At 36.4% G+C, this 13,070-nt stretch overlaps 1 protein-coding gene across 1 annotated transcript in view; it reads left to right on the top strand.

The window, feature by feature from the left end:
- The first annotated feature begins 1,363 nt into the window (after nt 1–1,363).
- TANC1 (tetratricopeptide repeat, ankyrin repeat and coiled-coil containing 1) overlaps nt 1,364–13,070 on the top strand; it is a 136,117-nt gene continuing 124,410 nt past the window's right edge. The window contains exon 1 of the mRNA XM_044669111.1: nt 1,364–1,382. Coding sequence (XP_044525046.1) covers nt 1,364–1,382 — 19 coding nt within the window. The remainder of the gene's footprint in view (nt 1,383–13,070) is intronic.

Below are 13,070 nucleotides of genomic sequence, written 5' to 3'. Positions count from 1 at the left end.
CCCCTTTCTGGGATCCTGCCAAATGATCCTTTCATTGCTTTTTATAGATAGTATCCCATCTTCCATCATCTCCCTGCCTTTGCACTGACTGTCCCACATCCCCAGAATAACTTTCCTCTTTACATTCTTCTTTCAAAAATCCCTCTCTTCAGTTAAGGCACTGCTCAGGTGTCACCTTCTACATGAAGCCTTTTCTGATTCTCAGCTATGACTGTTCTTCCTCTGAAACCATTCTGTATCTATAGACTTTGTCTTTCATTGTATTTATTATTATTATTATTTTAAAATAGTTTAAATTTTATTATAATAAAATTATTATTATTTTAAAGTAGTTTAAAATAATAATATATCTTATATTATAATCAATACTCTGTGTTGGTTCTCAAACAGAAGAGTGGCAAGGGCTAGGCAGTGGTTTGCCCAATGTCACCCAGCCAAGAAGTGTCTGAGGCCAGATTTGAATTAGGACTTCTTGTCTCCATGCCTGGCTCTCTATCCACTGGGCTACCTAGCTGCCTTTGCATTTATTATTTTTATATTTATTCTGTATATGTTTTTATCTCTACTTCTTATCGTTCTTCTTAGCATATAAATTCCTCTTTAGTGGAGATGGTTTCATTCTTTGTACTTGTATCTCTAGCACAATACCCGGAACACTGTAGAGGCTTGAAAAAATGCTTATTGAATGACTGAAAGATTGTTTCACTCAATATACTAAATGAAGAATGTATGCTAAAATTAGAGAGATTTTTTGGGGAGGCAATTCAAAGCCCAGTAAGGTTTATTTCATTATTATTTGTGGTTGTTCAGTTGTTTTAGTCATGTTTGACTCTCCAGTGACTCCCATTTCCTTCTCTGGCTCATTGTATAGATGAGGGAACTGAGGCAACCTGGGTTAAGTAACTTGCCCAGAATCACACAATTAATAAGGGTCTGAAGCTGTATTTGAACTCAGGTCTTCCTGACTCCAGGCCCAGTGCTTTATCTACTGTACCCACAGCAACCCATTGTATGTTACAGTTGCCTAAAATAATTAAACAAATACAGTTTAAGTGGTTTGAATGGGTTAAAAAACTTTGTGTTTAAGAGGTTAACATTTATTTAACCAGATTTTATTAACCCCCCGCCCAAATCCTCTTTTCCCTAAGCAGGTTGGTAGATTTTGTTGTCCAATTTATTTTTCTTTATTGTTTGTGTTGGTAGAAGTGAAAAAGTGTAAAAGAGAATCAGTCTCTTAAAAGGTCAGCTATATGTTACCTAGTTGCATGATTTTAGCTTGTAAATATAAGAACTTTTTTGTGGTAACCTTGTCATTTGTTGGCTGTGTACCCAATAGCTTTGAGGAAATTTTTTCTTGTGAGTGATGGAGAAGGGCAGCAGAGGTGAGTTATTTACGGAAGAATATTTTCATCATCATGTAACACACCTTGAGCTAATCATTGGAATATTCCATCTGTGTTCTCCTGTGAAACAGAAGAGAGAGTGTCACATTAGCCTCTTATGGGTATAAAATGTCATTTATTTTTATAAAAGAAAAAAGAACTTGTATTTTGCAGAGGGAAAGGTATAGGTAGCACTAGTGACTGACTGAGGTTTTTGATTGGCTTTCGGGAACCCTTTTGAAGTTGTTAAATTGGCAATGGAAGTGAGTCAGGAAAAAGATCTTCCCACATAAAGAGACAGGCAGACAGACAGATAGACAAACAGACAAGACACATACAAACACATATTTTTGCCAGGATTGTTCTTTACTCGTGGGATAATGCTACATAGGTAGGTGGTTGTCTTCCTTTTTGGATGTTCATTATTTTTTTTTTCAATGAATTTATGGGACAAGCACTTATGATTCATCCAAAAGAGTTTCTCCTTTTAGATCTTGCAAGTGAGTGGGATGTAACCCGTCAAGTTAATGAATAACTGTCAGAGAACCTTGGACATGTCTTCTTTATTACTTTTCAGGCATTGGCCTCTCTTCCATGAGAGGTTATGAGGATATGAAAGGATGGGTTGTTTAGTGAGACTTCACACAAACTAAAGTGACACTCTGCTGCTCCTCTCCCTCTTTGTATCTCTTGTCTCCCTGTCTGTCTCCCCCCACTCTCTTTATAATTAAGGAAATTTATCTCTTTAGTTCAAATGTTACCTCTTAGATGCCCTCTTTCCCTCTCTCCCTTCCTTCTTCTACCTACCTCCCTCCTTCCCTTCTTCCCTCCCTCCTATCTCCCCCCCTCCCCATCTTAAAATAAATACTGTGTATTTACTGCAGAAGAGCAGTAAGGGCTAGGTCATAGAGGTTAAGTGACTTGCCTAGGGTCACACAGCTAGGAAATAATCTAAGGCTAAATTTGAACCCAGAACCTCCAGACCTGTCTTTATTCACTGAGTCACCTAGTTGTCATTAGCAAGTGCATCATGCATTTTGAGCAAACAAAATTTTGATTTTGCAGGAAAGAATTATGGTTCAACTCTTGTTGTATGTGGATTTGCATATATCAGTGTTCAAATGATATTCTCCAAAATACAACCACTTATAAGAGAAACCCAATAGATAGGGCTGTTGTCCTTAGATTTATAAGATAACTTTGAAGTCTTCTAGTCCAGTTGTCTCTCAAGGGCAGGCAAGAGGTGTGTAATCAACAAGTTGGATAAAATGGGATAAAATGTAATTTTATCATTATCTCATAATCTGGAAGATTCAAAAAGAGTCACAACTCACCAGTCCAACAAAAGCCATTCACGAATTAAACTCCAAACATAAGAGCATCTACTCCTATTCCTTCTTCTTCTAGTCCCTCTAAATCCTTCAGAGTTGAACTAATCTCCACATCCCTGTTGTAGCAGCTGGACAGTTCTGTTAAAAGGAGTTTTCTTCATCCCGCTGTTTCTTTAAGAGCAGAATTTATAAAGAAGGATTGAGTTGACAGTTGGGATTTTCTCCTGAGAACTTTGAGGGAGAAGGAGCTATCGGAAGGGTTTTTCTCCTCAGGACTTTGAGGGAGCAGTATTTTGTGTCAGTGTCTATGTGATAGGCAGTTTGAGGGAGAACTACTTTAAGGAGGTTGATGGTGATCAATGTTCATTGATTAGTATAGGTAGATAGATAGGGAGTATATTTCCAGATAGGAGTAGTGTGGGCCAGGTAGGCCTGCTTTGTCAGACAAGAAGGTCCTGCCTAAGAAGGCAGTTAAATTTAGGGTTTCTTAGAAATTTTAGTATAGGGTTTGGATTTTTAGACAGTATAAAATATTACAGTTTTAATCTCAGTTTTCGCCCTCCTATTTCCTATCTGAACTTTCCCTTAGAATAAATAAGTGTTTTGTGTTGTACCAAACTGTTCTCAGTATTTTTGTCAAACTCCTACCCAAAATTTTTAACCCTTAACAGTTTCATTGGTAACCAACCACTCCTGCTTTCCCATTGGCTACAGGAGGGACCTGTAGCAGGGTGGGGTGGGTTTTTTACCTAGAGGTAGTGACCCCTGATCTACTTCCCCTTTTTTACTTTGGTTTGGCCAGAGGGATGACGACAAGATGGATAGGCAGGCATGAGGGGCTTGCATCAGATAGAATATCTCATTACATTGTCCTCCATCCCTACACACTAGTCCTCAACCTTCCCCTTGTAAGAATTTAAATTTAGGTTTTTATGCTAATAGAAAGTTCTAAAATAATATTGTGGTCACCAATTTAAAAATATTATAGCTTAAGTCAAAATGACTTTTAGCAGCTTTATTTACAAGGAGGTAGAAAGAGTGAAAGTGGAAAAATGTAGATAAAGAGACAGAAAGTATTGCCTAGCTACAAATACCCTGAGTTTAATCCTAATATCTCCAGACTGCAAATGAGAATCCAAAAGCGAATCTCAGCAGAATCCAAAATCCTAATTAGGAAGCCAAAATCCGAAGAGCCAGGAGACACTGAAAAATCCACTGAGAAATCTTCAGTGAATGCGAGGCTAGAACCACCAAGAATCTCACCAGAACTCATGCTGAAGGGAGTGTCCCATCAAAAGATCCCATGAGCAGAGAGGGGCTCCTCACCAAAGAACTAAGGAAAGAATCACTCCACACACCACCACAAGCCAAGGCTGGATCCAGGGAAAAGGTCTCTTCAACCAGTCTGGCTCACCAACACAAAGAGAATGACTAATTTCCCAGAGCTGTACAGCTAGTTTCTGAGGCTGAATTTAAATTCAGAACAATGAGTCTTCTTGACCCTAGGCTCAGAACTTCAGAATTCTACTGGACCATTAGCTACCCTAAACAAAAGATACTGGAGTGGTTTGCCATTTTTTTTTCTAGTGGATTCAGTTAAACAGAGGTTAAATGACCTGTCCACAGTAACACAGCGAGGAAGTGTCTGAGGTAGAATTGCAACCTGGATCTTCCTGACTCTAGTCTCAGTGCTATCCACTAGATATCCACATGGATTTACTCCTAGTATATTTCCTATACATTATACTCATATATTGCTAACTACATTAAACTTAATATTAATAATAAAAACCTACTATTTCTATAATTTATACAGTATGTAGATATCCTTAACCTAATTAATATCATAATTTTACATAAGACATCATGTAGATGGGCATATACATTCCATCCAAGGTCACAGAATCAAAACCCCTTACATTTCTAGCATATCTATAGCCACCTTGCTGCCTGATCCCTTGTTACTCTAGGAGTGTGTAATATTATTTCATCTCTATCTCATAATTTTCCTTTTCTTTTCAATATAGTTTTATAATTGTACATAATTGTTGGAATAGTTTTATATATATATGTATATATATGTTTTGTAAGTAATATACACAAAGGAAATGCATACTCAACATTATTATTTTTTGTAAATGGGGCTTACCTGACCCCTAAAGTTTAGATTGTTGATTTAATACACTCTTGATTTAATGCAAAAAACTCATTTGTAAAGTAACCCCTTCCCCTTTAGGAAAGGTCTAGAACAGTGGTTCCCAAACTTTTTTGGCCTACCACCCCCTTTCCAGAAAAAATATTACTTAGCATCCCTGGAAATTAATTTAAAAAAATTTTAATAGCAATTAACAGGAAAGATAAATGCACCTGTGGCCATCACCACCTCCCTAGATCACTGCAGCACCCACCAGGGGATGGTGGCGCCCACTTTGGGAATCACTGGTCTAGAAGGTTCCTCCTTGTATTAAACATAATATCTGTATCACTTTAATTTTTTTTTGCCTTAGTTTTTCCCTCTGGGGCCATGCATATTTAGTCTGCTCCATGATGCTGAAGTAATTCCTATAAAACGATGTTAAATTTATTAAAATGTATCTTAATAGTGTTCTTGCTCTTGCTTCGTAGTTAGAAAGATAGATGAATAGAAAGAAAGATGGATCGACAGATGGGTAGTCTTTGGTTCTTGTTTGGTCTGCTATCTCAATGAAGCACAATTAACTTCTGGATCTGCTAATGATGTTTCAGAGTTATAGCATTAAAAAAAAAACAAAGAAACCTTACCTTCTGCCTTAGAAGTGTTGGAACTGCTGTAAAGGCTAGGTGATGAAAGTTAAATGACTTGCCTAGATGATGGCTAGGAAGTATCTGAGGTCAAATTTGAACCCAAGACCTGTCTCTAGGGCTGGTGTTCTATGCATCGTGTTACCTAGCTTCCCCATGAGTGCATTTTTAAACCTAGGACAGAACCTATACGAATTGCAAATGAGTCGCTACTTCTATTTTCCCCAGTTATACCTCTCAAAATATTTTGGCTATCAGTATTTTTTAGCCCATGTGTTGTTTGACTGCCTGTTGATTCTTAAAATTATTCTTATCAAAATGTTTTTAAAAATTTATTAAAATAGCTTTAATGTGCGTGCTGTTGCCACCTGCTTGGAGAAAGATCTGGATTTATGGAGAAGAAACTTTTAAAAAGAGTTTCCATCACAGTGTACCTTTTTGGGTTTAGTTTGAAATTTAGCATTGAGGGAGCTCCACCTTGTGGTAAATGCTCAATAAACAAAAATGTGTGGAAAGAAGATATTTCCCTGAGTTTTGTGGCTCTTGGGCAAAATGCTGATGCCTTAACTCTGTCATTGTTCTGATAATTTCTTTTTCTTAATTACTTTAAGCTCTCAGGTCCTTTTTGATTGGTCTGACTTTGTCATTATTCATCAAAAATATAAATCAAAGTAACATTTTATTTTTTTCCTGTTTTTCATAGAGGCATTCACTTTATTTTTATAAACATGAATTTCAGGCCCTTGCTTTGATTAACGTAACATTACTTTTTTAAAAACTTCCTTTGGTGGTGGTGGGGGGAGAGTGGTAAGTTACCTTCAGAACTCTCTTTTAATTAGAATATGCCTTTGGTCAATTTGTTCAAAATTGCTTAATGCCTGAATGTCATCTTGGAACAGACAGACCTGAGCCATTTATTTTATCTTTTGAAATCTCTCCCAAGCTGTAGGCAAGTTGGGGAGTTATTACTTTATTAGCTTCCTCTCTTCCTTTTCCCAGGTGTGCAAAAAATGTTTTTATATTCATGGGAAGAGGGGCTAAGTAGGCAGCTGTGGAAAAAAGCCAGAGCATCTGATTAATATACACCACAATGTGTGAGAAAGTTATTGTGGGGGTGGAAGGAGAAAGCTCAACTGCCCCTGGAGTTCCAGGGCACAGGATAAGACAGCAGGTCATGGAGTGCTTAAGTTGAGAATTTAAAAAAAGAGAGAGAAGGAAGAGTGAGAGAAGACTGGGGATTTGTGTGATGATTTAATTTTGCCTTGATGTTGACCCCGGGTAACTGCTTTGTAGTTGTAAAGCAAGGGTTTAATATTACAGGGAGTCATTAAATGAAAAAATTCTGGACCAAGAAGCAGCCAGACAGTCTGTTTCAGTTCTAATAACTAAATCTATCAGAGAGGCGTGTGTATATAAATATATACATAAACTGTCTCGAAAACTACAACCCCAATTGTAGGGCCTTACAACTCTGGAGAACGGTGTCTAAGGGTGAGCTAACCAAAAAGGTTTCTAGACATTTCAGATTTTACTTTCTTTGGCAACTTGGGAAAATTAAATGAGAACTAAGTTGTGACTTTCTGGGAGATTTAATGTGGAAAACTTTAGTCTGTTATATGGAGTGCTGAGAGCACTGGACATAGAAATGTGGAATAATAGCAACGCCAGACTAGTTGTGACTGGTCCCCCCCACCCCCAGTGAGTTTTAGGGGATTGTTTTTGTCAGTTGCATAAAGGGTTCTAACAGGTTACAGATTAGCAGTAATCCTTAAAAAATAAAGCAAAAACAAATTTATTATTTCAAAAGTTCCTCTAGTGGTACTGTTGTTAATTATTCATTCATCATATTTCCAAGCACTAGAGGTGGCCAGAATATCACTTTGCTGGTGAACCTTTAGGTTCATAAATGACCTCTAGTACTAAAGGCATTTAACATAATATCTTTAGGGTGATTTCTCATGGGAATATATTAAATGCCTACCTTACCCCCAAGGAAGGCATTTCACTGGTATGTAAGTATCTGTAACTTCAATATGGTTGGCTACGTAAAGAAAAATAATAATAATAAACTGTATCTTCCTGCTTAGAATCAATATTAAGTATCAGTTCCAAAGCAGAAGACATGTAAGGGCTAGGCAAAAGATAAAAAAAGATAACAAACCTAAGAAGTACCTTGAGGCTAGATTTGAACCTAGATCCTAGCCTGACTCTCCCTCTACAGAGTCATTTTACCTGTCCCTATAGGCTACCCTTGTATATATTAGAATTTTAATGAAAATTTAATAAAATTTTAATTAAAGTCTTTTAAAGAATGTATTAATATTAGAAATCAAATTCCAAGTTTCAGGGTGTCAACTGTTTACTAAAGGAATAATGAAGGAACTTTTTTTCTTGAGTAAATATTTCTCCTTATGAAACATATGCCAAAGTACAATAGAAAAACTTGAGTCAGAGGATCTGGGTTCAAATCTGGATCTTGAGACCTATATGACCCCCCAGCAAGGATTATAACCCCTGGGGTAGCTAAGTAGCACATCCGATAGAGAGCCAGGCTTGGAGACAGGAGATCCTGGGTTCAAACCCAGTTGCCTAGCTCTTCTTGCTAGCTCCTCTATCTTAGAACTGATACTAAGGCAGAAAGTAAGGGTTTAAGGAAATCATAACTTCCTTGGGCCTCAATTTCCTCATCTGTAAAGGAGTTGAACTAGATGGTTTCACAAGTCTCTCCTAGTTCTAAAACTATGAGCCTGTGAGTATAGAATCATATCTTTCATTTTAAACTAATTACATATTTTGTTACTCTTTTAATTTGTTTTTGTTAACTTTTGGAGTTAATTGGAGGTTGCATATTTATGAGGTTTGACACAAATCCCTGAACTTTTGGATGGCAGGTCTTGTGACCTCCTAATTGAGATCATTCTTTACTTAAAAATAGCTCATTTGTAAAGAAATAAGCCTGAATTCTTACTGTTTAGTTGGCAAAGAAGAAACTCTCAGATGATCTTACCTTCTTTTTTTTTTTTAAGCAGTGATTTCAAATTCTCCTTTTAATTCCAAGGTGTCTTTGCTATTTCAAGGTATATTGATAAATTATTTATTAACAATTAATTTGCCTTAAAAAGGAAATTAAAAAACAGTCTTTACATGTAGCATTTGTGCAGAAGTGCATATTTTTAAAACACTTAAAAAAAAAAAAGCTTGGAAATAATCATTCCTCAAAACCCTCTTATCTTTGTTGCCTAGATTCTCCCTCTCTCTAGCCTTTCCTGGCTCTCCCCGCTAGTCCCTAGGCAGCTAGACAAATAAAAATTGTACATTTTTAAGCCCTTTGGAAGTCAGTGTTCAGGTAAGTTCTTTACGTCTCAGCACTATTTAGAATCCATGACCTTTTTCCCCTCCCTTCTTATCTTGGAACTATCTGTTGTGGCTCTGACCTCCTGGATTGGTAACTCTGACCTCATGGATTTGCAGTATGTTCTCTTTGAAGCTGCCTTTGAGAGCATGAGGGAGCATCAGGGGTCTCTAAATTGTAAACAATAAGATTGCACTTAACATACTAATTACGAGGAACCTCTCTAACTTTGGCTTCAGTGTTCCTGCTGTGGTACTGTAGAGATAGATTTTTTTGGGGGGGCATTCCTTGAAAAGGAGAAAAGAACTTTTTTTCGTAAGGAAATAGTACTCAATTAAAATTCTACTATTTACCAATTTGAGCAATCCCTGCCCCCCACTTTAGAAAACCAGAAATTAACATTTTTTACTATATTTTATTGTTATTAAATTAAATATTATTAAATATTTCCCAATTTCTTTAAGATTTGTTCTGGCCAGGAAGGAGCAATTTGACATGTCTGATGCAGACCTCTGGATTTTATGAGTTAGGAGAAGGCCAAATTTGAATATGGACCTTGATACTTAACACTTGTGTGACCACGGACAAACCTTAGTTTTCTCATCTATAAATTGAAGATAATATTACTTGATACTTTGTCATAGAGTTTTGTTAGAAACAAATGAATGAGATAATATATGTATAGAGCAAAGCCCTTAGGAAATCTGTTAATGTGGAATTTTAAAGAAGTTTTCTTTTTTTTTAACCCTTACCTTCCACCCTAGAATCAATACTCTGTATTTGTGTATTGATTTTAAGGCAGAAGAGTGGTAAGAGCTAGGCAATGGGTGTTAAGTGACTTGCCCAGGGTCACACAGCTAGGAAGTGTCTGAGGCCAGATTTGAACCTAGGACCTCCTATCTCTAGGCCTTCTGAACTCCCCAGCTGCCCCCAGGAAGTGTTTTAAATTAATCACCAAGTATTTATTAATTCTCTTCATGTGGGGGCAGATAGGTGGTGCAGTGAAGGGTACACATGCCTTGGAGTCAGGAGATGGGTCTTTTTGAGTTCAAATCCAGCCTTGGACACTAGCTCGTGATCCTCCCAGGGCAAGTCACTTAAACCCTGTTTGCCTCAGTTTCCTCATCTGTAAAATAAACTGGAAAAGGAAATGGCAAACTACTCCATTGTCTTTGCCAAGAAAACTCCAAATTAGGTCACGGAAAGTTGAGTACTGCTGAAAAACAACAGATTTTATTCTATAGGTCATTAGGAAGCCATTAACATGGATTAATTAAGGAATTCACAGGGTCCTATCTGTAGGAAAGAAAAATTTCTTAACACTTATGTGGAATAGCTTGAGATTTGGGGAAGAGAACCCAATTAAGAATGCTCATCTTTCTGAACCTCGGTTTCTTTGTCTGTAAAATGAAAGGCTTGAACTAGGTGATCCCTGCAGTCTCAGAAGAAGTCAAGAATCCTTGAGATTGGAATAGTGCTTTTAAATAAAACTGATAGTTGTTTTAATGAATCTAACATCAAAAATGGGGTCTATCTATTGGGAGACTTATGCTTTCTTTTGAAGGAAGGAGTTTTTATTCTGAATGCTTTTTAAAAAATAGACACATCAAGGGAGTGTAGTATTGTGAACATAGCAGGGAAAAAAGAGGACAAGTAGTCCTTGATGAGAATTCGAATGCAGATTAAATACTATTATGTTGACATAAAATGATCAGGTTCCACTCCCCCAGAAATCCTCTGACATTTATTTTAGGCTAAATAGAATGAAATACAAGTATTTAAATCAGAAGTCTGTCATATTCTACCCAAAGTGCTTAATTTACTTTTACGATCTAACTCATTTATACTACCATTTGATGCTTAACTATTGCCTGAACTATGCCCTCCTGTTGGTTTTTTTACATATATACATACACACATATAGTTTACCTTTTAAAATATTTTCCCAATTACATGTAATAATAAATTTTAATATACATTTTCTGAAATGACAAGATCCAAACTGTCTCATTCCCTTCTTTCTCTCTCCCTGAGAGGGTAAGTAATTTGATCTGAGTTATACAGGTATAACCAACAATATATATTTCCATATTGGTTATACTGTGAGAGAATATTCATATGAAACCAAACCCCTCAAATAAGAACACAAATAAAATGAGATGGAAAATAGTATGCTTTTATCTGCATTCTGACTCCATCAGTTCTTTCTTTGAATGTGGGTAGCATTCTTTGTCAGATGTCCTTCAGATTTCTCTTGGATCATTGTATTGATGAGAATAGCTAAGTCATTCACAGTCGATCATAGTTACTGTGTTACTGTGTGCAATATTCTCCTGGTTCTGGTTACCTCACTCTGTATCAGTTCGTATAGGTCTTTCTGATTGTTTCTTTTTTTCTTTTCTGAAGTATACTGCTCATTATTTCTTATAGTACAATACTATTCCATCACCATCATATACCACAATTTGTTCAGCCATTCCCCAATGGATGTATAGTCCCTCAATTTCCCATTCTTTCCCACCACAAAAAGGGCTGCTATAAATATTTTTGTACGAATAGGTCCTTTTCTTCATTTAAAAAAATCTCTTTTCGGATACAGACCGAGTAGTGATATTACTAGATCAAAGGGTACACACAGTTTTATAGCCCTTTGGTTATAGTTCCAAATTTACCTTCAGAATGATTGGATCAATTCACAGTTTCACCAAGAATGCTTTAGTGTCCCAATTTTGCCACATTTCCTCCAATATTTATCACTTTCCTTTACTATCATATTGACCAATCAAATAGATATGAGGTAGTACCTTTGATTTGTTTTCATTTGTATTTCTTTAATCAGTAGTGATTTAGAACATTTTTTCATATAAATTTTTCATATGAAACACCTTTGATTTCTTCTTGTAAAAACTGCCTATTCACATCCTCTGACTATTTGTCAATTAGGGAATTACTTGTATTCTTATAACTGTGACCCAGTTCTCTATATATTTGGGAAATGAGGCCTTTATCAGAGAAATGTGCTATACCCCCTCACTCCCCCCATTTGTTGTTTCCCTTCTAATCTTGGTTGCATTGGTTTTGTTTATGCAAAACTTTTTAAAGATAATATAATCAACATTATTAATTTACATCTCCTAATGTTCGCTATCTCTCTTTGATCATACGTACTTCCCTTGACCATAGATCTCAGGGAAACTATCCCATGCTCCCCAAATTTCATCAAATTATTTTGTTTTATTGGAACAAACATTAAAGTAAATACCTCTACAGATTTAGCTTTGGAAGGATGCACTCTTAAAAACACCTTCATTTTACTAGTTCTTGTAAAATGAGATGTGAATTCTATAGTCTAATCTTTCCTGGGTGATGTTCTCCTTTCAAATTTTTCTAGATTTCAAGCTGCCAATGCGAAGTCATATTTAACATTTTTTATTTCATATACATCATAAGGCGCACAGTACAAGTTTGAGAATTTGTCTTTCATTTTCCCTATAGACATAGTTTTTAAATGGGATAAGGGACTTGAGAATTTTGCTAGAAAACTTATTTCCATTAATTAATGACCTATTTTTATGCTCTTAAAAACAAAGTAGTACTTGTTTCTCCCTCTGTTCTGAACCTTTTTCCTGGCTATTGTCTCTTTTTTTTTTTTGTTTTTCATTTATTTAGACTCACTTTTCCCCTTACCATAGTCCCAGCCCCAATGCTTTCCCTGGGTTGGGTGAAGGAGAAGTGAAGGGGCAGGGCCGGGGTTGGGGGCCAGGGGGAAGAACATAGAAGGAGAATCTTAGAATGATAAAAATAAAGGATATTTGATGTTCTTTGTAGTTTTCTTTTAATGCCTTCAAACCAGCATTGCCTTGCAATTTCCTGGCAATTCCCTCATTTCAAAATGCACATTCAATATAATTGTCATGGTGAAAGGCAAAATCAAATTCTCTCTTGTACCTCTCATTCCTCCATTCCACACCTTCCCTCCCCCGTCCTTTTATTTTCCACCTTGTCCTTTAACAATTGGTCATAATATAAAGAAGGAAGCAGCTCAATATGAAATGGAAACTTGAATGGGATGAAATAGATGGGAACCTTCCCTGTGAAAGTTCAAGAAGATGAAAAACTATGAATGACTGATAATGTATAAGTGTTGCTTTTCACACACTTCAGATGCTGCGACTGTGTAAGATCTATTTTAAAGGCAATGAGTAGCCTCAGGTGTTTCCAAAT

This window comes from Gracilinanus agilis, chromosome 3 (genome assembly GCF_016433145.1).
Source record: "Gracilinanus agilis isolate LMUSP501 chromosome 3, AgileGrace, whole genome shotgun sequence".
Taxonomy (NCBI): domain Eukaryota; kingdom Metazoa; phylum Chordata; class Mammalia; order Didelphimorphia; family Didelphidae; genus Gracilinanus; species Gracilinanus agilis.
This window is presented reverse-complemented; position numbering and strand designations above follow the sequence as displayed.